At 43.2% G+C, this 20,511-nt stretch overlaps 1 protein-coding gene across 1 annotated transcript in view; it reads right to left on the bottom strand.

The window, feature by feature from the left end:
• The window catches only part of SLC1A3 (solute carrier family 1 member 3), a 76,809-nt gene extending 59,968 nt beyond the window's left edge, over positions 1–16,841 (bottom strand). The window contains exons 1-2 of the mRNA XM_059173812.1: positions 16,686–16,841; positions 14,786–15,057 (exon numbers count right to left, since the gene is read on the bottom strand). Coding sequence (XP_059029795.1) covers positions 14,786–14,966 — 181 coding nt within the window. The 5' untranslated portion in view covers positions 14,967–15,057; positions 16,686–16,841. The remainder of the gene's footprint in view (positions 1–14,785; positions 15,058–16,685) is intronic.
• Between the last annotated feature and the right edge of the window lie 3,670 nt (positions 16,842–20,511).

Genomic DNA, 20,511 nt, shown 5'->3' with positions numbered 1-20,511 from the left:
AAAAACATGCTTCAGGTTCCCATGTTTAAGGACAATCGCTAGCTGTCATCAACTACACACAGGATACCCAGCCCTCACAAAAACACTACCTCACAGAATCACTGAGGCTAGGACGAGTATTACCCATGCCTCACAGACAAAGAACTGGAGTCACTGAGAGGGTCAACTGCCAACCTCACCCACTGGAACAGGGTGGGGCCTCGATCCATGCAGAGAGCGATCCAGCTGCCTCCCCATTGCCAGGTGAATGGCTGAGGTGGGCTTCACGCCCAGGCTGTCCAGCTCCAGAGCCCGGACTCTCACCCGCTATGCTGTACTCCTCACCTCTCAACAGCCATGGTACTAACTTAAAGCGCCTAAGTTTAGGACACACTATCGTGCCTCCCTTTTTGTTCCATTTCGAATTAGTTTAACTAATAACAGGGCCTGAGGTGAGCAAAGGTTTTGTTGGTGTTACTTAATGAAGTCAACATCCAGCTTTTTTCACTTCATTTGTTGAGTGAATAAACAAAAGACATTTTTGTTTTCTGGCTTTTGCTCTACCAGACATGAGAGGTGAAGCCCTGGTGGTAAGGTCAGCTGGCCGTCAGCGTCCTATCAAGAGGAGCAACCGCTTTGAAGGCGAAGACTGGTTTTGCGGGGGGGGGGGGGGGGGGGGGGGGCGGGTAAGCAGTTCAGGTTCCTGATGACACAGCCCAGCGATGAAACAAGTCTTCCAGAAACATCCTCACATCCTGGTGCTCAGACTTCTCAAAGCCCTCTACTCTCTGCCCTTCCCACAAACTAGAGGTCCCAGGGTGGGGGTGGCCTTCCTCACTGTGGTGAAGCTGCTCTCACGGCCTCTGCAGAGCAGAGGCCTCTGCACGTCCTTGAAGTGCATTGATTGAGGTTCCCAGAGCTAATAAAAACCTTGATGGCCCGATCTTTAATGCAAAAGAACAGATCCTTTAGTATTGATTACTCTGCAAAAGTGACGAGAAAAATCAGAATAGCCTCCCCACGGGCTTAGTTAGAGCTGAAGTCAACTTTGCAGTTTGCATCTTGTGGCATTATGTAACACACAGATGTCACGATTCCACGCGGACTGCTCATTCTCAGTCAACAGTCTTCTCTCATTCCTGTTTTGGTATTTTATCATATTTTTGGAATCTAGGAAATATCATAACTGCAACATTGAGGGTGATCAAAATGAACCATGCTGGTTGACTGCGATAAACAAAGATGCATTTTTGTTTAAAGATGTTCTCCTAATACAAAAAAAAAACCTCAAGAAGGGAGTCCTTCAGGGGTTCGATGTTTTCCCTAGAGAGTCTGCACAACAAACACTTCTTTGGAAGATTAAATATCACTTCGCTTTTCTAAACTAAGACACCAAGTATACACTAGAGCCTCAGAAAGAACATACCACTGCAGGCTTCCTTTTGAAAGCCAGACACACAACAGCAAGTCAAAAGCTAAAGACGTCTTTAAAGAATTTGGCCCATATTTAATCTGATAAAATGAATGAAAATATGAAGAAGCCAGAAAATATGTAAGAGCAGAAAAAATGAGACATAATTTGAAATAAAATTTGGACCAATTCAACTTTTAACTTTTGATAAATGTTGGAGTTCAAAATAGTGAAATTTTACTCAAGTTCCCCTACCGTATTTCCAAACTGTCACGAACAGATTGGCAAGAAATCGAAACAATTCCTTCTAGAATTACTGCTCACCATACAAAATTCTCCAGAAGAAGACTAGTTGCCCCCAAAAAACTCAGATCCAAAGGGAATCTAAAAGTAACAGTGGCACTGATCTTGAGAGGAAGACTTCGCATTTTGGGGCCGCCCTATGAAAACTACGAAATGTCCACCTGGGGTGAGCCAACTCGCGCTTCTAACATTGATCTGCAAACCAGTCAGCGGGCATTCAGGCTCCTACCCAGAATAAGCTCGGCCTGCTGATCTTTAGCCACAAAGGGTACCATGCTGTCTACTCGTATGCAAGATGGCTCAAGAAAAACAATGATTTCAACATTTCTGTTGATAGTGCACACTGGTTTCATGCGACAAAATATTACTATTTCCCGGGTAGGATCTTTTCATTATGTAGCAACAATAACAACAACAACAAAAGCACAGGACTGAATCCTCCACCTTGCCAGGTTCTATTGGTTAGAAGCAAGTCACAGGTCCCACCCACGCGCAACAGGTGGGCTGCCCTGGGCGGTTGGGGGCTGTCCAACAGGTAGAGGTCTTTCAGTCTCTTTGTCAAGCTGCTTCTGGTGTGGTGTAGACACATGTATAGAGAAGATGCTCTGTGGTTGTCTGGCGAATGAATGATCTTGGGATTGTAGTCCTAACACTGCCTTTAACTCTTCATGTGATCTTTCCTAGGCTTCATTTCTGCACCCCCTGCCCCAATTTATAAAGGAAGAATGCTCCAAGATTCAAACATCATACTCCTTCTTGTCCCGGCCTATTACATAGCCTTCCAACTCGTCTCCCTGCTTCCACTGCCGTCCTAGAGCAAATACCCCCACCCCCACCCCCATACAAAACCCAAGTATTTCAAAACCCAAGTCAGAGCATTGTTTCTCTCTGTCCGCTCATGGCTCCCTACATCACATGGGGTAAAAGCCCAAAGCCATGTGATGGCTGCACCCAGCCTGCTTCCCCAGCTTTACCATATTCAGAACTCTCTCCCTCCCCGCCCTGTTTCAACCTTTGCCTCCTCATGGTTGCTCCCCATCAGACACGATCCTGCTTTATGAGCCTGGTACTGGCTCTGCTAGCTGCTGGGGACACTCTTTGAAGAAGTTCCCAGGTTTACTTCCAGACGTCGTTCCAGTGTCCTCTTACTGCCACTCACTCTGAACTTTCTTCTCGCTCTGGTGACTTTGTTTGAGGAGGTCTTATCACCTTCCAAAACACAATATAATTTTCTAATTTTGTGTGCTTGCTTTCTCTTGTCTCAGCCTCCTCAAAGGTAAGTTCCAAGAGATCCAGGTTTTTCTTTCCTGAGGTATTTGTTTTTGTTCACCGACATATTTTAAGCCCCTGAAAAAGTGTCTGACACATAGTAGGTGCTCAGTATACTGCTGATGAGCAGACAGCGTGGCTCCGTTCTCTTTCAGATGCCGGAGCCTACAGTGCTGGCCCCATCCAACACCAGCCCCCCCACCCCGCTCCTGCCTCGCAGCTGCGCGCATTTACCTTTACGGAATGGAGGAGTTTGGAGGAATCCTGTAGCTCCTGCTTCACAGTAAATCCCGTTCCCCACCGTGTTCTGTGAGCCCAGTAGCCCACCCGCAGGAACCCCCCTTTCTCCAATCCGTGATTTCTTTCTCATGATTTGTGAAACTGGGTCTCAATCCAGTTTTTATGAGAACCACGATTTCTCTATTGCATAGGTTTTTAGATTGACAAAGGAGGACTGAAAGCTCCTGATTCCTGCTTCTCCCACAAGTCTTGTTTTTGTTTTTGTTTTTGTTTTAAATATGAAGGAGAGCAGCTGTGAGGCTATAGAAAGATCATGGACTGAGATTTCAGAGATGAGGCTCTGGGTCTGACGCCGCCAGCAAATGATGCTGGTAGGTACCTGCCTTTAAGGACTGAATCGTCATATCAAACCTGCAGGATTTAATACCACCCTCTCACAGAGGAGGAGGCTGAACTCTTGAAAGAGGAAGCCGCTTGGTCTAGACGACAGGGCCAGTGCCTGATGTTGGCAGAATGGGGTTGCAAACCGAGGTCTGTCCATTTCCACAGCCCACCTCTTCAAATCACGTCATCTCCTTGGAGCTCTTTTGTGGTTTTTTGGGGGTCCACAAAATGGGAAGCATAGATCAGAATAGGCAGTATCTAAAATCCTCTTGAACTTTAATATTCTTGGTGAAAGGTTTTGAGTTTAAAAGAACCATATATATACATCTATCTATCTATATACAATATAAAATAAATCTTAGCTGTTTTATTATGAATCTTGTTTCTTCTCATGAATTCTAAGGTCCTTGATAAGGCATAGAAAGGCATTGTTTAATACGTCAAAAAGTGCTTTGTCAACTTGGCCGTCACAGTTAGCATGGCAGGTAGGCAATAATGATTCGAGGAATCAAATAGAAGTTTCTATTTTAGATCTTGGCTAGCTTGTAGTCCAAGCTGGAGCAGTCATGAGTCTGTCTCATGCAAGCTCTTTGAAGCCGGTGACATAAAATTCCTTTATTTTTACAAGAAGCGCAAGGGCGTAATGGTGAATTTACCTGCCCAAGGGGTCTGCTGCTCCCGGTCTTTGATTTCACCCCAAACTTCCAGGCATTTCCTGGAGAGAAGCTACTCTGTGGGAGGCAACCTTTCAACCCTCCCCCACTCCCCTGTTCCCACATCCTTCAGCGATTTGGGCCGGGCTTGGCTCATTCTTTTGTGCTTTGGTATTTCCTGTTGGTGGAGGTGGGAAATACCTGCTCCAGCCTTGTTCTACCAGTGGTGCCCAGAGGAACCAGCCCTGGGTCACTGATGCAGACGTGTCCACATGGCAAGCAACTCGGAGAAGACAACGCTGTCAGAAGAGCCCCAGGAGTTCTGAAAGCCTGCGGCTTTCTCCCTAAAATGGCACTAACACAGGCTATGTGAAATGGCATTTAAATTTGCAGATAATCTTGCAGTTCTTTTTAATGTCCAATCCATTGTCATTTAAAAATTATTCTACTAAGATCATTAGCATCTGTTGCATTCCTTTCTGGTAAAAAATAAAATGGTATTATGAGTGAGTAGAAACTGTAAATGTGGTTACAATTCTGGGGATGTATCCCACAGATATACTTTACCTGGGGAAAATAACTTTTGTACAGGATTACTCATTGTACCATTTAACAAATATATCTAAGGTTGGAAACAATCTAAGTGCTTGTCAATTGGGAATTGCTTAAAGAGATGATGGTACACCCATCTAACACACCCCCAAGAGAGAGAGATGAGGCTCTTTATGTGCAAATAAGGCACCATGTCCAAGGTGTATTGTATAGTTAAAAAAGGAAGGTGTAGGGGCGCCTGGGTGGCTCAGCGGGTTAAGCCTCTGCCTTTGGCTCAGGTCATGATCTCAGGGTCCTGACACTGAGCCCTGCATCTGGGCTCTCTGCTCGGCAGGGAGCCTGCTTCCCCCTCTCTCTCTGCCTGGTTCTCTGCCTGCTTGTGAACTCTCCGTCCCAAAAAAAAAAAATCTTTAAAAAGCAAGATGTAAAGCAGGCTATATACATTATGCCAGCATTTGTATACAAAAGGCAAAAAAGGGACAGATACGTATTCATTTTTATACTCATAAAATAATTCTAAAGGCACACGAGAAACTGATAACAAGGTTTTTATATCCTTTTGAACTTTTTATTTTGGGCAATGTAAATATATTTCATAAATAAAATGACAAAATAAATAAGCAAAAAAATTGGCTTGCTTAAAAAAAAAAATCTGACTGAATTCAGGCTGTTTGCCTGGCTCCATCTGAGGACCATGTGACTCTTGATCTCCGGGTCATGAGTTTGAGCCCCATGTTGGGTGTAGAGATTAGTTAAATAAATGAAAAGGAAACTTGACCAAAAAAAATTTGACTGAATTCCAATCTACATTATTTCAGCTAGATGGTTGGATCTTTCTAAAAAAGTCCCTTTGGGTCTGGGTCAGTTTCTCCTCATCAACCTCGCTTTGATTTGCTTTAACAATGAGTTTACTTAATTTGGGCCATGGAGAGGAAAGTCACTAGCTGTGCTCGGATTTCTAGTGAGTGGATCACTTTCTGACCAAACAGTTCTCCTTTTTCTGGAGACAAGGAAGCAAATCTGAAAAAACTTTGCACTCAATCATCATAGGATTACGTCAGCTTCCACGCATTAGCCCTTGCAGTAACAATGCACCAAAGCTGCAAATGCACCTTGTAAACCACTAGGCAAAGGTAACATGCTCTTTCATCATCCATCCTACTGTGCAAAGCACTGCAATGGCAAAACTGACAAAAGCCCTGGGAAGTCTATGGAATCTCAGCTTTTTTTTTTTTTTTTAAAAGATTTTATTTACTTATTTGTCAGAAAGAGAGAAAGTGAGAGAAAGAGGCTGTACAAGCAGGGGGAGTGGCAGGCAGAGGCAGAAGCAGACCCCCGCGGAGCAGGAAACCGGATGTGGGACTCCATCCCAGGACCCTAGGATCATGACCTGAGTTGAAGGCGGATCCTTAACTGACTGAGCCACCCAAGTGGCCCCGGAATCTCAGCTTTTTTATATGGCTATTTCATTTGCCTTAAAAAAAGCAAATCCAAGAGGACAAAAAGAAAGAAAGAAAGAAGACAGCTGTGGTTATAGGCAGTCTGTTAAAAGACTCACAAGTTCCTTCTCCATCCGTCTTTCACCAATCACATTCAACAACAAGTTGAAGGCAGCGGCAAGCACATGGATCCCTGGGGTTTGGCCTTACTTGCTTTAAAGATGAAATTTCCAGGGATGCATTTGTCTCAAAGGACGAGAAGGGCAGCGATTGTCCGTCTCTCATTAGGGACAAATGAGCTTCATCTTACAAGATCCTGAATGGAAAGTCTCTCACTAATAGCCCATTGTTTTCTCTCTGGGAAGCAGAAGCGGGCTGTGGCCTGGAATCATTGTTGGAGAACTGGAGAAGTCTCTTTGGGGTACAAGAAGAATGGAGGTGCCCTTTCTGGAGACGGGGGACTCAGTCTTGAAATTCAAAACTTAAGGGTGCCTGTTAACTTGCTGCTCCTCCATTTACTTTTGAATCTTTGATAGGATAGAATCTTTGATAGTGAAAAAGGAGTACTTTCCCACTCTTGTCTTAATTCATCCAGGGAATATCTTCCTTTATCTGGTTTTGGGGGTTTTATTCTCCTCTTTTTGGCTTCAAAACCACTTGAGGACCTCTCTCGACTGGGCATAGTGATGGGTATATTCTTGGGTTAGGGAGTAAGCGCTGGGCAACTTTGTTAGCACGGAAGCTGGACCCAAACTCTTCATTTTTATACTGGGCGAACACAATGTCTAAACTTCTGTGCCCTCGGTGTTGTGTTTCCTCATCTCACAGCAATGAGCCATCTCTCACCTGCCAGACCAAACAGCTGAAGAATGGTAGCACCCAGTGTTCCATAAATAGCAAGTGTTCCAATGCCTGGAATGCACGGCTAGGAGAGGATGGGGCTTCAATTTCAGTTGCCTTTTCCAGGAAGCATAGGCTCTTTCCTGCCTTGTTGGCTCTATAGCAAAAACAGAGGCTCGCAGCTTTTCTCCTCTGATTTATGAGGGATGGGCAGAAGACTGCCGGGGAGAGGTGCCTTCGGCAGGGGCATGCCTCATCTGTGGGCTCCCACGCTGGTTACCCCACCCAGAGTGCAGGAACACGACGGTCCTCAAGAATTTAACGGGAGAGAAGGTGGCTGCTTGTGCATGGGACAGACTGACTAGACGAGTCAGAAGATCAAGGTTTAGGATAAAGTTCCCTGCAATCGTACAGCGTCAAGGAGTGGAAAGAAAACATGGGTGTGTTGGACTCCATCCGTTCTGCTTTAGAGGAAGGCAAATCAGACTTTAAATGATAGAATTTTGGAGTTGGAAGCAGACATTAGTTGAAACGCGAGTTGCTGACGAGGAAGTCTGTGGCCCGCAGGTTTGTCCGGAATCATAAAGTGAGTGAGTTGATGGCAGAGATGGGTCGATAATCAGGACCTTCAGACTCGCGGTGCTTTCTCGCGGGCATTCCGGACAACAGCGGCCACTGCTCAGGAGGACTGACTGGCCCTGGACTTGCTCTGCTAGACAGTGCACGGGGCAAACTCTTTGTAAACTGGAGCACCTCAATGATGCAAGGTTTTATTACTGCAGGTAAGTGTTCCAAACACACCTACTTATTGGATAAACTACTTAAAAGAGAAACAAACTTGAAGTTCCCTGTTTGGTTTGCTCCTCATCTGAACGAACAGGAAGAAAACAGCAAAGTAAAATCCAGAGATAATCTTTGAGTGACATCAAGTCCTCTACCCCTGTACCAATTCTCTTAGGAACGAGCAGCACTCCTCCCAGATTTCCAGAACCTCTCGACTAGCCTGTCCGGACTCTGACAGGGGTGGCAGGTAATGGGCAGTAGACCCCAAAACACTGGAGAAAAGGGAGAAACCAGGGAGGTGGGGAACTATCAGATTGGTCCCAAGTGGTAGGAACAAAAATTGTGTACTTTAAAAAAAAAAAAAAATTATTGAAAACATTTTCTCAGCAGCTCTCCTAGCCAGAGGGAAGGGTCTACTGTCCCACACGCCCTCCATTGAGCAGCCAGTATTGTGATGAGCGCTGTCCCTGGGGGATTACTTTCTGCTTGGCTCAGGAGGCCAGGTGGGTGAGGGACAGATAATGACAGTATCACTTACTACAGCCTTTCATCTCAGCCTTTCAAAGCCCTTTACAACCACTAAATCTCTTCCTACAAGTCTTCTTGGCCCTCTTCTCTAGCCAAGGAAATAGAAGCCACTTCTCCTAGACCTCAACCAGGGGGCCATTTTCTCCCCTTGCTGGCCTGTCTACCCCACCCCATTGTCTCTCGGGTCTCGAGCAGACTGCAACGTCAAATCAGTGTGTATGTTCACCTGGTGTCCCAGCGAAGATGCAAGCAAAAGATGAGGGGTCTATAGTTTCTATGGATATTCCACCTGCCCAGCCCTCAAGGAAATTATTAAAGGTTACATGGTTGTAAGTGGTGGGACTGGAATATAAATCTTGGCAGAGAGGTGTTACAGTTATTCTATTTTATGTGGAAGGAGGCTCAGTTCCACAACTGAGGACATAAACCTAAACTGTCAGACTCCAGATCCCACAGCTCTGATCCACTCCCTGACACCGTCCTGGACGACACCCCCACGACAGGAGGCAGCTCCCTGAAACGCTATTCGAGAATGAAATTGAGGGCCAGGATCCACGTGGGCCGTGAGCACATGTCAGGTATTTATTATTGCTGTCCCTGACCATTTTTTTTTCCTGTATTTCTCCTCCCTGGAGGAGAAAACAACGCAGAAGAAAATCACTAGGTCCCTACACTCTACCTTGGTGTCCCTTCTCCAGAGCAGGGCATGGTGGATCCATGGCTTCTCAGTTCATGAGGCCTAACCCCTTCCCTCCCAGCCCTCTGGCCCCAGGAGCTGAGCTCTACAGCACCAGCGGACGGCCTACCCCAGAAGCACCCGCTCTCTCTTCTCATTTCCGGGGAGTGTTGAAGAAACCACAAATCCCAGCCTGGAAATCTTTCACCATTCTTTGGATTGTTCAACTGTGTGGAGATGCCTGTCTCTTGGTAAGCAGAGAGGCTACCCACATGGGGGCCACATGGGGCCCGCACCCTTAACTCTGGCCATCGGCCCCTTTGGTCCCATTTCGCATCATTTCAGGGTGGCCTGGCCGCTGATGGCTAACCACATCACTAAAGCTGTCTGACTGAACTAACTGACTCGGCTAGATAATGTGTATGTGCGCAAGGCACACAGTACCATTATGGCATTTCTGGGAGATTCACAGAGAAGCGCCCTGGAGTTAACAGGGTTCTGAGAAGAGTCTCACTTACAGAGTAGTTTAAGCAGGAGCACAACCTGCTTCACGATCATCATTCGTTTAAAGCTCAAAGACAGAACCTACTAGAAGACAGACCCTGGTTCAGTCTCCATATCAAAATACCTCCAAAATTTCCCTGCAGAGCGAGCCTGTTGAACTCTACCTCTGCTGGGGCATTCGCATCTTAAAATCAACACGTCACCCTTCCCATTCTTGCCACGGTCTTCTTCCTGTATTCTACCCCCACTGGTAGCACTGGCACCCGCAGTCACCAAGTCAGAAACGGGAGCAGAGGCCTGCTGTCCCGCTCTTTCGCTAATGCTCAGGAGCAGGCCGCCACCGAACGCAGGGCTGCCTCGGGCACTGCGGTACCAATGTCACCCCTCCTTTCCCTCACTCTTGTCCTTGGGTCAGAACACACCCTTAGCTAACTGATGTCATAGGAAGGGACATGACCCGAGGGCAGGGACCAGCTCTGGGAAGAGTGGATAAGAGTCTAAACGGAGGACCACAATTGGTCGATTTGAGTCCCAGTCAATATGCATCAGTAGCAGGAGAAGTTTCTGAGCCGCTTCCTTATCTGGGACAGGAGAATAAGAATACCTCCCTCCCGGGCTTGTTCTGAGAATTAAACCGAGCTCCTGTGTGAACAATACTTACAACAGTGCTTGGCACACGGTGTAAGGGTCTGCGATGCCTATAATAGGTGTAATGGTAGATGAGGAGACCGAGGCTCAGAGCAGCTCAACACCTGCTCTAGGATCATACAGCTATTAAATCGTACAGCTGGCATATCTTTCATCAAAAGCCACACCCACACTCTTTCCCACCACAGGATACATCTAGGACCCACGTGTTTCTTTCTTTCTTTTTTTTTTTTTTTAAGATTTTATTCATTTATTTGAAATAGAGAGTGAGAGAGAGTGCATGAGTTGGGGGGCAGGTGGAGAGGAGAGAGAGAAGCAGGCACCCTGCTGAGCAACCATCTCAGGACCCTGGGACCAGGACCCGAGCCAAAGGCATACGCTTAACTGGTTGAGCCACCCAGGTGCCCACCCCCCGACATGGGTGTTAATAAGAAAGCAGAACCTCTAAAGCATCAACACAAAAACCATATATTACATGGAACAATATGGATAATATGATCTCACTTAAAAAATGTTTAGAGATTTAAAAATTTAAATTTTTAAATTTAAATTTTAAAACTCCCTGTTACTACCTCTGAACCTTGTCCATTCCTTTGTCATCTCATTTTATCCATCTCTCCTACTAAAAGACCTAAGGGCAGAGACTCCCCAAGGCATAGCATAGGCCAGATACCCAATATTCAGTATTTGTTAAATTGCTGAATAGCCCTGAAACTTTAAACAAAACCACACATTTATTTAGCAGACAAAAGATAAGAGTATACAATACACAAATGTGGCAAAAGCATTCAAATCATACAAGCACTTATTTAGAGGAAAGTAATATTCCTTCTATTCCATTACCAAACACCCAGCTCCCACATCTCAGAGGCAGCCACATGGCCGGTTTCTTGTATATCCTTCAGCGATATCACTGACGTCACTGAATTCTAGTGCAACTGACATTCATTGCTGAAGAGTATTAGGGAATGGTGGGAAATGCTTTATACACATTGAGTCAGTATGTTTTCTTTTCTGAAAAATCACCAATTTTTCTCCAACCCATATAAAGGACAACCCAAACGAAAAAGGTGTGTGTGTGTGTGTGTGTGTGAGAGAGAGAGAGAGAGAGAGAGAGAGAGAGACAAACCACAGAGAAAGGTGCTAGTTTCTGTGTTCGGGAATTCCCTCAAGTAAAACCACCCTCCAAGTCTATGCGATGCTGTTTAATTTCCTTCCCCTTGCAGCTGGTCTTATGACCCATTTCTGCAAAAATTTTTAGACTGAGATTTCATTTTTTACTGTGCTATTCGTTCCCTGGACATGGAAAGATGGGCATTCTGTGTGACTTGAGCACAACAAAGGACTTTCCCTTTTTTTTAGTGAGGTGTCTGAAGCCACTCTCATCCCACTTACCACAGTATGAAATGAGAAAGTGCTTCCTGGAGAGAGAAAGATAGTAACCACTCTCGTCAGTGTGGTTTTTGTCAGACAGATGTCTGCAACAGCCCTAGGAGACACTTTATCTAATGCTTTAATAATGAACCCTCTTAAAGGGACTTAGCACTTGGCAATGCCTTCTCTTAGGTTGCTAATTTGTGCCCTGTTACGTTGCTCTGTAAGAGCATGGCACATTCAGACTTTGACATCACTTAGAAATGACATTAGACAGTAGGTCTTTTTTTTTTTTTTTTTTTTTTTTTTAATTAAAAATGATTCAAACCTAAGAATTTGGTTCTTCTCATCTCCTCTTTGGGGAAAATAACTTTTCTTCTTCCTTGCTAGCATCTACCCAGTTTTTTTCCTATTGCTGCAGCAAACAGATTACAGAGTTGAAGTCCAGACATGTTCTTTTTATTCTTTTAGGGCTGATGTAGACATGGTACCCAGGGACAAGCTAAATGGTGCCTTTGTTTCCACTGGGCCCTCAATGGAAGACACACCAAGAGATAACCCAAGGAGTCTTCCTTCTTTCCTTAGTCTGTTTGCTACTAAGTTGTCTATTTGCCTTTCCAAGTCTTTGGTGTAGACTCAGTGGTCTCTCTGACTGTCAATGAGCTCTTTTTATGTGCTTCTTTGTTTGTGCCTTCTTGTTACTTCTACCTCTTCAGTTTCCATTAGTAAAGCCAACCATGAGGACATCCTGCCAAGTTATCTACCCTGGCCCAGCCAACTCATTGCGGTTCTCACAAATGTTAGGTCCTCACTGGGCTAGGAAAGGATCCCAGAACTAGTAGAGAAAATGGACTATTAAATCCTGGCATTATCTTCCTACTATTAGAGATTTGTCTTTGTAATCGCTTAGGAAATTGCTTCTCCACCAGTCTGCCTCCCATGTGCGGGTTTTATTACTTTCCCTTCCTCTATTCTTTAACTGAAACATTCCTGTTCTAGAAATCGAACTCTTGTGTTTAGAACGCCGTTTTGAACAAGTGTTTCTGCATCTTTTCCGAACATACTTCAGTATTGCTGAGCTCTGTTATTAAGGGTGTAGGATTGCAGGATAAATGAGTATTTGTTCAATGAACGAGAGGGATGCGGCTTAATCATGTATAGGAGAATTATAAGTTTTCTGCGGATTTAACTGGGTAAATCATATAATATAGTAAATGACAATGGTATGGGAATGCATCTAGCATTGTTTGCTAATTGGCCTCTACGAAGACTTCGCAATGTTTCTCTTCCGGCATCTCTCACAAAACACCAACTAGTTCACAGAACAGGAAGGCAGGATGGCTGGCCTGGATAGCCTGAGCCTGACTTTCAGCTCTAGCATTTACTATCTGCATGACTATGGGCAAGTTGCTTGATCTCTCCAGGCTCATTATTCTCATCTATAAAACAAAGACCATACTAATCATACCCACCTGCTCACTCACAGACTTGTTTGAGGATTAAGTAAGCTAATACAGGCAAAACACCTAGAAAGTGGTTGGAATAATATATAAACATTTGCTATTATTATTTGGCAGCTACTGTTTGGCTTGATGACTATCATTCAACCATTTAACATTTATCATTCAACCATTAACCATTCAACTTCCAAGACAATGACACCGGGCTGAAATACTTTCCCCAGGAATGTGCTTAAATCTGGGAATCTGGGGCACCTGGATGGCTCAGTCGGTTAAACATCTGCCTTTGGCTTAGGTCATGATCCCAGGGTCCTGGGATAGGGCCTTGAGTCTGCGCTTTCTGCTCAGTGGGGAGCCTGCTTCTCCCTCTGCTCCTCTCCCCGCTTGTGCTCTCTCTCTCTCAAATAAATATATAAAATCTTAAAATAAAACAATACAAAACAAAACCCACAACAAACCTGGGAACCTACTAAAGCAAGCCATTGCTTCCCTGAGTCAATCAGGACCTTTTCTCTTTGAACATCTCCAAAATTAGTTGAACGGTCATTAATCCCCAACAATTACTAAAAGGAGCCAAAGAAGCTGAAATGGAATATATCTAAAGTCTTGTGACAAACTATTCCTCTGTTGTCTTCCTGTTTGTCCAATTTAAGAATCCTAATTTTGGGGATAAAGTTCTACTTATTTTTACATGCTACAAAACTTTCTTAGTTTTTATTGTCATTACCTCTTTATATTTGATGGAGATCTTGGCAAACTCCAAGGTAGAGATTAAAACTGTACACAATCCCCCTTTCTCCTTTTGGGCCACATAGTAGAAATTTATGTTAGATAGTTTTTACAAAAATGGCATTGGTTTATGTATTTACCAGCCTAGGGATTTCTATATTGGTTCAGTCAAAGAGTCCAAGTAAGTTGTTTCTTTAGTTCTATCTTAGGATCGATGCCACCATAAGCAATAAGTGATAATTTCAGATATCAATAAGTCAAACAGAACAATGTTTTATTAGTACAGACTGCTGTCAACAATGCTACATTTGTGAGAGGCTGAAAAGTTTCAGAAAAGGGATGGCTATTTATGGCAAGATACGAATGAAAACGATCTGAGTCAAGATTTTTCTCAATTTACTCTTTCCAGTCACTGGATGGGGGAGTGCAAACACGGAAGGGACTCAGCCTCTACCTCTAGGCACAATACTCAGCTTCAATTAGCACCAGTTAGAAGAGAATTACTCTTAGGAACCCGTACCTCATTTTGGGTGTACTAATTGTATAAATTAGTTTGAAACTAATTTTAAACTAATGAAACTAATGTGAAACTAAACTAAACTAAACTAATGTGAAAGTGACATCATAGAATGATTACATTGTGGCCAAATCTAGCATGCCTGCTTGTTTTGTTATTTAACTGCTCAGGCCTAATGATTAAATTATCACTCTTTCATCCTTACACGAAATGGGAAAACATTTGTTTCCCTTCTCCACACAATCGATTGATTTGCATAATGCCTAATGATGCTTCTTTCAGATTCCCATGTGTTTACCATACATTGCTCCAAACATGCCAACAGACTGTCATTTAATGGGAGGAAAAAAAAAAGTCTTCCAGTTCAGACGCAAGCCTAGACTATTATTTTGAATACCTACAATCAGTCCATCTGATAATATGCTCAGGTAGCCAGATGCCCCAGAGAAACGAGATCCTTTTCTTTTTTTTTTTTCTTGGTTATCAAATAACTTACCCACAATGACTGCAGTGACAGTGAGCAGCACAAAAGCATTCCGAAATAGGTAACTTTTAACATCCTCCTTTGTGATGTTCTGCACTTTCCTTTTGGCCAAGAGTGTGCGCTTACGAACCCCTCGCTGGAAGCTCTCCATTCTGCCTCCCAGCCTGGGCTCTTCTCCATTGCTTTTAGTCATATTTTACTTCTCTAGGAGAGACTCTTCTTTACACTTCAGTGTTTCGGAATCACGCCCGGAAAGTCAGACCTCTTTGGTGTTAAGAACACAACTAGAACCAGAAGAGAAGAGACAAGAGTTACAGCCTGCAGGGTGAGAAATCAGTGCGGCCCCACACAGGGCAAGCTGATGGTACACTGCATCATCTAAGAGGAATCAAAGGCTAGAGAGAGCCACAATGCCAGGTTGCAGGGCTGGGATATGCATATTTCACTGGACCACGTGTGAGAAATATGTGTAAGTTCAGAATATACAAGCAATTAAACAAACAAACAAAAAGAAGATAGGAGAATTGTGTGTTCTATTAAAAAAAAAAAATCAGCCCTTCCCATTCCAAGGAGGCTATAAAAGGGTTCATCAGATCCCTGAGTGTGACTGAGCGGTCCCCATTCCTCTTCTCCCCCCAAACTAGTCAAGTGCTTTTTGCACAATGTTCACCCTCAATAAATGTCTAATTGAATTGAATGCACAGGAAGCACTCAATAATTACTTGATGGCTTGTGTCCTGTACATGGTGAAGGCATAACCAGGTCAATAAAATGAATGAAAATATTGATATTTCACCGTCAGAGCTTTCTGTTATATATAATAAAGTAATGCTTTTCCTCATTAAGGAAAAAACAGAATATATGCACAGGCCTTCAGAAATATATTTGACAATTTTACAGGGTCATTTTTAAATTGTTTTTCCCTGAAATAAGCAAAGATCACGGAGCCCGTCTATGCATGATCTGAAATCGTCATTCATTTTCTTTTTTATTACAAGCAGAAAGTAGTATCTGTCTTTGTGGCAATCATATCTGCAGTTTCCTGAGGAAACCATCAGCGACTTCTGGGTATTTCAAAATTTAGGATTTCTACAACAGAGGAGATGAATCCAATTTTCATGCCAAACATTACAGCATGTGGTTTCTAGTTTATTTAAAGTGCTCCTAGGTTATTCAAATATATCTAAGTCCATCTCTCCTGGGTGGAAATCAGTTGTTTTGAAGAAATCAAAGGGTTCCTCCTGTTTCCTAAGATTTGTGATCCATAATCTTTCCCGTGATCAATCCGAGTAAAAATCAGTGGTGCCTGTGTACGTGTGTCTAAGTCAACGCCAGCAGCCAGCGTGTGGGGCTGTGGGGGAGGTCACTGGGAAGCTCTAGCAGACTCCTCCGAAGCCTTTGGCAAATCCAAGTGTGGAAAAAAAGACTCGCCTGAACAGTTCTGACATTTTAACAAAATTGCAGGTTGGGGGTCACTGATCATACGACCCGCAGCTTGCTTGAGATTTCACAGCAGATTAGAAGTTTAGGGAGAAGGGAAGGAGGGGTGGCCAGATTTTTATTTTTTTTTTCCTCTTTTCACTCATCTCTGGTTCCCTTTCCAGTCATTTTTGAAGCAGACCAGCTTAGCCTTGATTTTTTTTTTTTTTTTTTTTTTTTTTTTTTTTTTTTTTTTTTTTCCTAGCTCTGGAACCACACTCTACCCCCAATCCGGCCCGAATGACTCAACCTCAAATGGGAGGGGACACGGCACAGACATCACGCGCTCCTTACATTAAAGGACCAACGTGGACTTTATCTACCAAAATGGCTAGTTGCTGACTCTCGCTACTCCGCCTGCGAAAGGAAATGCACCGGCGGGGAAGGGCAGCGAGGAGCGAAGCCCGGCAGGAACGCGGGGCGTCAGACTTACCTTTCCTGGTTTTGTAGCGCGGAAGGGACCGCGGGCGGCAGTGACCCGGAGGATCCCGCAGCGGGTCCGGCGGAGCAGCGAGCGCCGGGAGCAGGGCAGACACGCGCTCTGGGGCTGCGAGTTACTATCAGCGCAACTTAAGAAAAGGGGAGGAGTCTGCGCCCGGGAGAGGGGGAGTGGGGAGAAATGAAAACACCGCCGCGAAGGAGGGGAGCAAAGCCGAGGCTTCTGGAATATTGATTAATTTTGGCTCACCAGAGGCATGCTTGCTGGCTTTGTTTTGCTTCTTAGACCACTTCACGCTTTGTCAGTTCACTTTCATTAGGAATGCAAAACCGGGAAGCATGGCAAAATAAAGCTCACACACGCTCAGAAAGCTGGAAGTCTTGATTAGAACGTTCCAAAGGAGACTTTGCTAAGACCACATGTAATTATCCCACATTAGTGCAGGTTTCCTCCCCTGAAGGAAGCATGGGAGTGTGTGCTCTTTTGCCTGGTTGTACAGCTAGTATAAAGAGCCCTTCTTTTTTAGAATTGGGAGAAATAAATGACGTTTCTTGGGAAGACCCAGAGCTTGACAAGCATGGAGAGAGAGAAATGCTTACTACAACTCTGCAAACTTGCCTAAAGTTACTCAAAACACAAGATGAGGCATGTCCCTATGTTAGCAGTTTAAACTCTTCTTATAGCAAATCTAATTTAGCTCCGGCTGCCTGAATTACAAAGTCTAGAAAGGTAAGAAACGCACAGAGACCAGGATCTTTGCTGAGCTATAAAGTAAAAAGCATTTTAAGACCAGGAGCCTAAATGCACACTGGAAGTTTTGTGATTTCAAAAGATAAGTTGCTTTACAGATAGATGCTTCAGTATTAAAGGATGCTCAGTGTCTCCTCCTCCCCAAAAAGCACCTCTCCCCATTGGTTCTAGGAATTGAAAATTCTCATTGCACTTTTAGCCCACTTCTTAGAAAGGAAAATAGGTAGTGGAAATAGATTTTTAAAAATGAAAAAAAAAAAAAGTTTTTTAAACCCTGACTCAGCTCCAAAACTTAGAACTTGTTTAGCATGAAGCACAAAGTTTGAAACAAAAACCCATACCAAAAATTACAGCCAGAGTTCTGTATTCCTCATCATTAAATCTCGTATTCTCCATGCAAAATCTGCTTAGTTCTTGTGTCTGTCATCCGACAGGAAGGTGTGTTTTTTCCCCTCATTAGCAAACCCAGGGAGAGTCTAATGATAATGTCTCCTGTCAGCTTCATCCCTTTTGTGTATGCCCTTCCGAACTGGTTGGGAAGCACTGGCCAATCGCGTAAATGATTTAAAATTACAAATGAGCATCATTTGTTTAACAAATCATAATGACTTTTAAACTTGGCATAATTTTAAGGATTTATTGAAAATATATAGTCTGGACAGTCCCAGCCCTCAGGGATCTTCCACTTCCTATGATCTCCTAGGTCACTTAGCATCTGGGCCACATTGTTTAACACTTAATTACACCCTGTCTTCTGCTAATCCTGTCTTTTTAAAACCATTTTAAGCTTTGGCTTCTCAACTGAATTATAAGTTCTTTGAGGGCGAGAACCAGTCCTATGCCTCATATGTAGGAAACATTAAATAGCTCTTATAAATGGATGGCATAGTGTAACAGTATGAAACAAAATGCTTTTCAACCCTCTGTGTTAAAACAAAATTATTGGAAAAAAAAATTATTGGTTTTTATGGTGTGCTTCTGGCCTAGGTGCATGGAGCAGATGTCGTTTCTTAACACCATGAATACATTCAAAAGCACTTATTTACTGCCCTAAGTCCTATCTGAGCTATGGGTTTAAGACTAATTTGTCCATATTTCTTGTGGAAGTGACACGTATTTTAAGAGAGCTTAAGAGAGAAATCTTTAAATGATTTTAAATGGAGCTCCAAGCCAAGTGGCATTTCCGTTTTTAAATTCTGTTTTTTTTTTTTTCATAGACAAGAAAAAGGACTAGAAAAAACACACTTTGGTTTGCGTAGAGATGAGAAGGCCCTACTGCCCTTTCTTTTTTCCTTTTTTCAAATCCCTAAGGCTTGGTTAAAAACCATTTCATTATTTTAGTTTGCGCAGACATTATTGGAGTCTGGTGTCCCCTTGAGAAGGGAAGTAATTCACCACTGAAAGTTTTGTTGGCTGTAATAAAAATCGAATGACTAAATGAGATGCAAAGAGTTCATCTGAATTACAAGGTTTTAGTCTGGGGGGAACTATTGGGAATTACTTCTTTTAAGCACCACTTTCTCTTTAGGAAAGCTGTTAACTGTAATGCCCTTGGGGCAGCCTAGGTTTACTCAACACACATTTCTACTTACCTTTTCCCTTACTTCATAAATAAGACCCTTAAGTGTCAAAACATTTTTTTCTTTATAGAAATATGAAATAAGTGAAAGATCAAGAAATTATGAACAAGTCTCTATAGGCCAGATTTCATTTAAAGCTACTCTGGGTAGGAGTCACCGAGCCAGGGAATCATATTAATTCTGGTGTTCCAGAGTGGAAAAAAAAATCTCATGGGACAAAACACTGCTTCTTTTGAAAAATCTTCCAAGAATCTTCTGTGAACATTCTATGCCATACGTACATTCTTTTTTATTTTTTTGAGGAAAAAAATGTCACTGTAACAACCACCAAGTCTAACGTATTTTAAATGGACTGTTTCCATTCATTGGTCTGAAGTATGAAGGTTCATGATTAACGAGTAAGTGCTGTTAACATAGTACAGAACAATCAAATTTCAGCACTCAAGATAAGGGCATTCTGGAATGAGAAGAAGAAAATGGATTAGAAAATATTTCTAACCTTTACCAAATGTTTTCTACTTTTATTTTTAATTACATGTTTCACGAGAGAGTTTGTCATTCTTTATTCAAATAGCTTATGTTTTAGGATCTCCTATAATTGGGAATTATAGAATGTGAAGACATGAGCGGGAACTGATTTAACCTGGGCAGAAATGCTAGAGCTGTAGCTAGAGTAGAAGTAGAACTTGTGATAGGTGGTCTTTCATTTTATCTTGAATTTTTTCTTTCTAAGACTTGAAGGTAAAAAGCAAAACAACAACAACAAAAAAATCCGTGGTGAATTCTGGTTAGTGGGAATTTTTAACTCGATTGGACTTAATTTAAACCTAGACGAAGCCTGAAAAATCCAGCTCTAGGAATGGATTATAATTAACCTTTTCCATAATCATTCATTCACTCATTCATTCAACAAACCTTGAGAAATTGTTGTGCTGCAAATGCAGTCCCTTTCCTCAAGGAGCCCACGAACACACAACTGTAACTATTACGCAGTGGGCAAGGGGAGAACCCCCAGGGAGTTATGGGAACTGTGTGTAAGGGCCTGTTTACCAGGACTCTGATGGAGCTGTGCCTGGCTTCACATTGACAGAGGATCCGAAACACCAAATTAAAGAACTTGAACTCTACTCCCAGGTAAGACAGAGGCACAAGATTTAAGTGCAGGAGTGATTTTAAATTTGGGGTTGATGCAAATCCTTGAAGTGAAGAAGACTTGAGTTAGGAAGTAGAGGGGAAGAGAAGCATTTACCAATTTGGGAGAGTTCACACCCACGTTAAAAATATAGACCATCTCACAATATTGAGGCTCTTCAAGGGATAGACTGGCATTGAGTGAGACCTCTTGCATTAGACGAGGTGTGTACTCCCCACACTCCTGGCCTGCCCACTTTAGTTTTAGTTTCCTTTTATATACTCTCGTGTTTTGACCTTTGGAAGTGGTTTGAGCAATGGCAGAAGGCTAGAGAATCCCAACGTAAGGGGGAAGAAGA

The sequence above is a fragment of the Mustela lutreola genome, chromosome 5 (genome assembly GCF_030435805.1).
Source record: "Mustela lutreola isolate mMusLut2 chromosome 5, mMusLut2.pri, whole genome shotgun sequence".
In the NCBI taxonomy this organism is placed as follows: domain Eukaryota; kingdom Metazoa; phylum Chordata; class Mammalia; order Carnivora; family Mustelidae; genus Mustela; species Mustela lutreola.
Note: the sequence above shows the minus strand (reverse complement) of the source record. Positions and strands in the feature narration are given on the sequence as shown.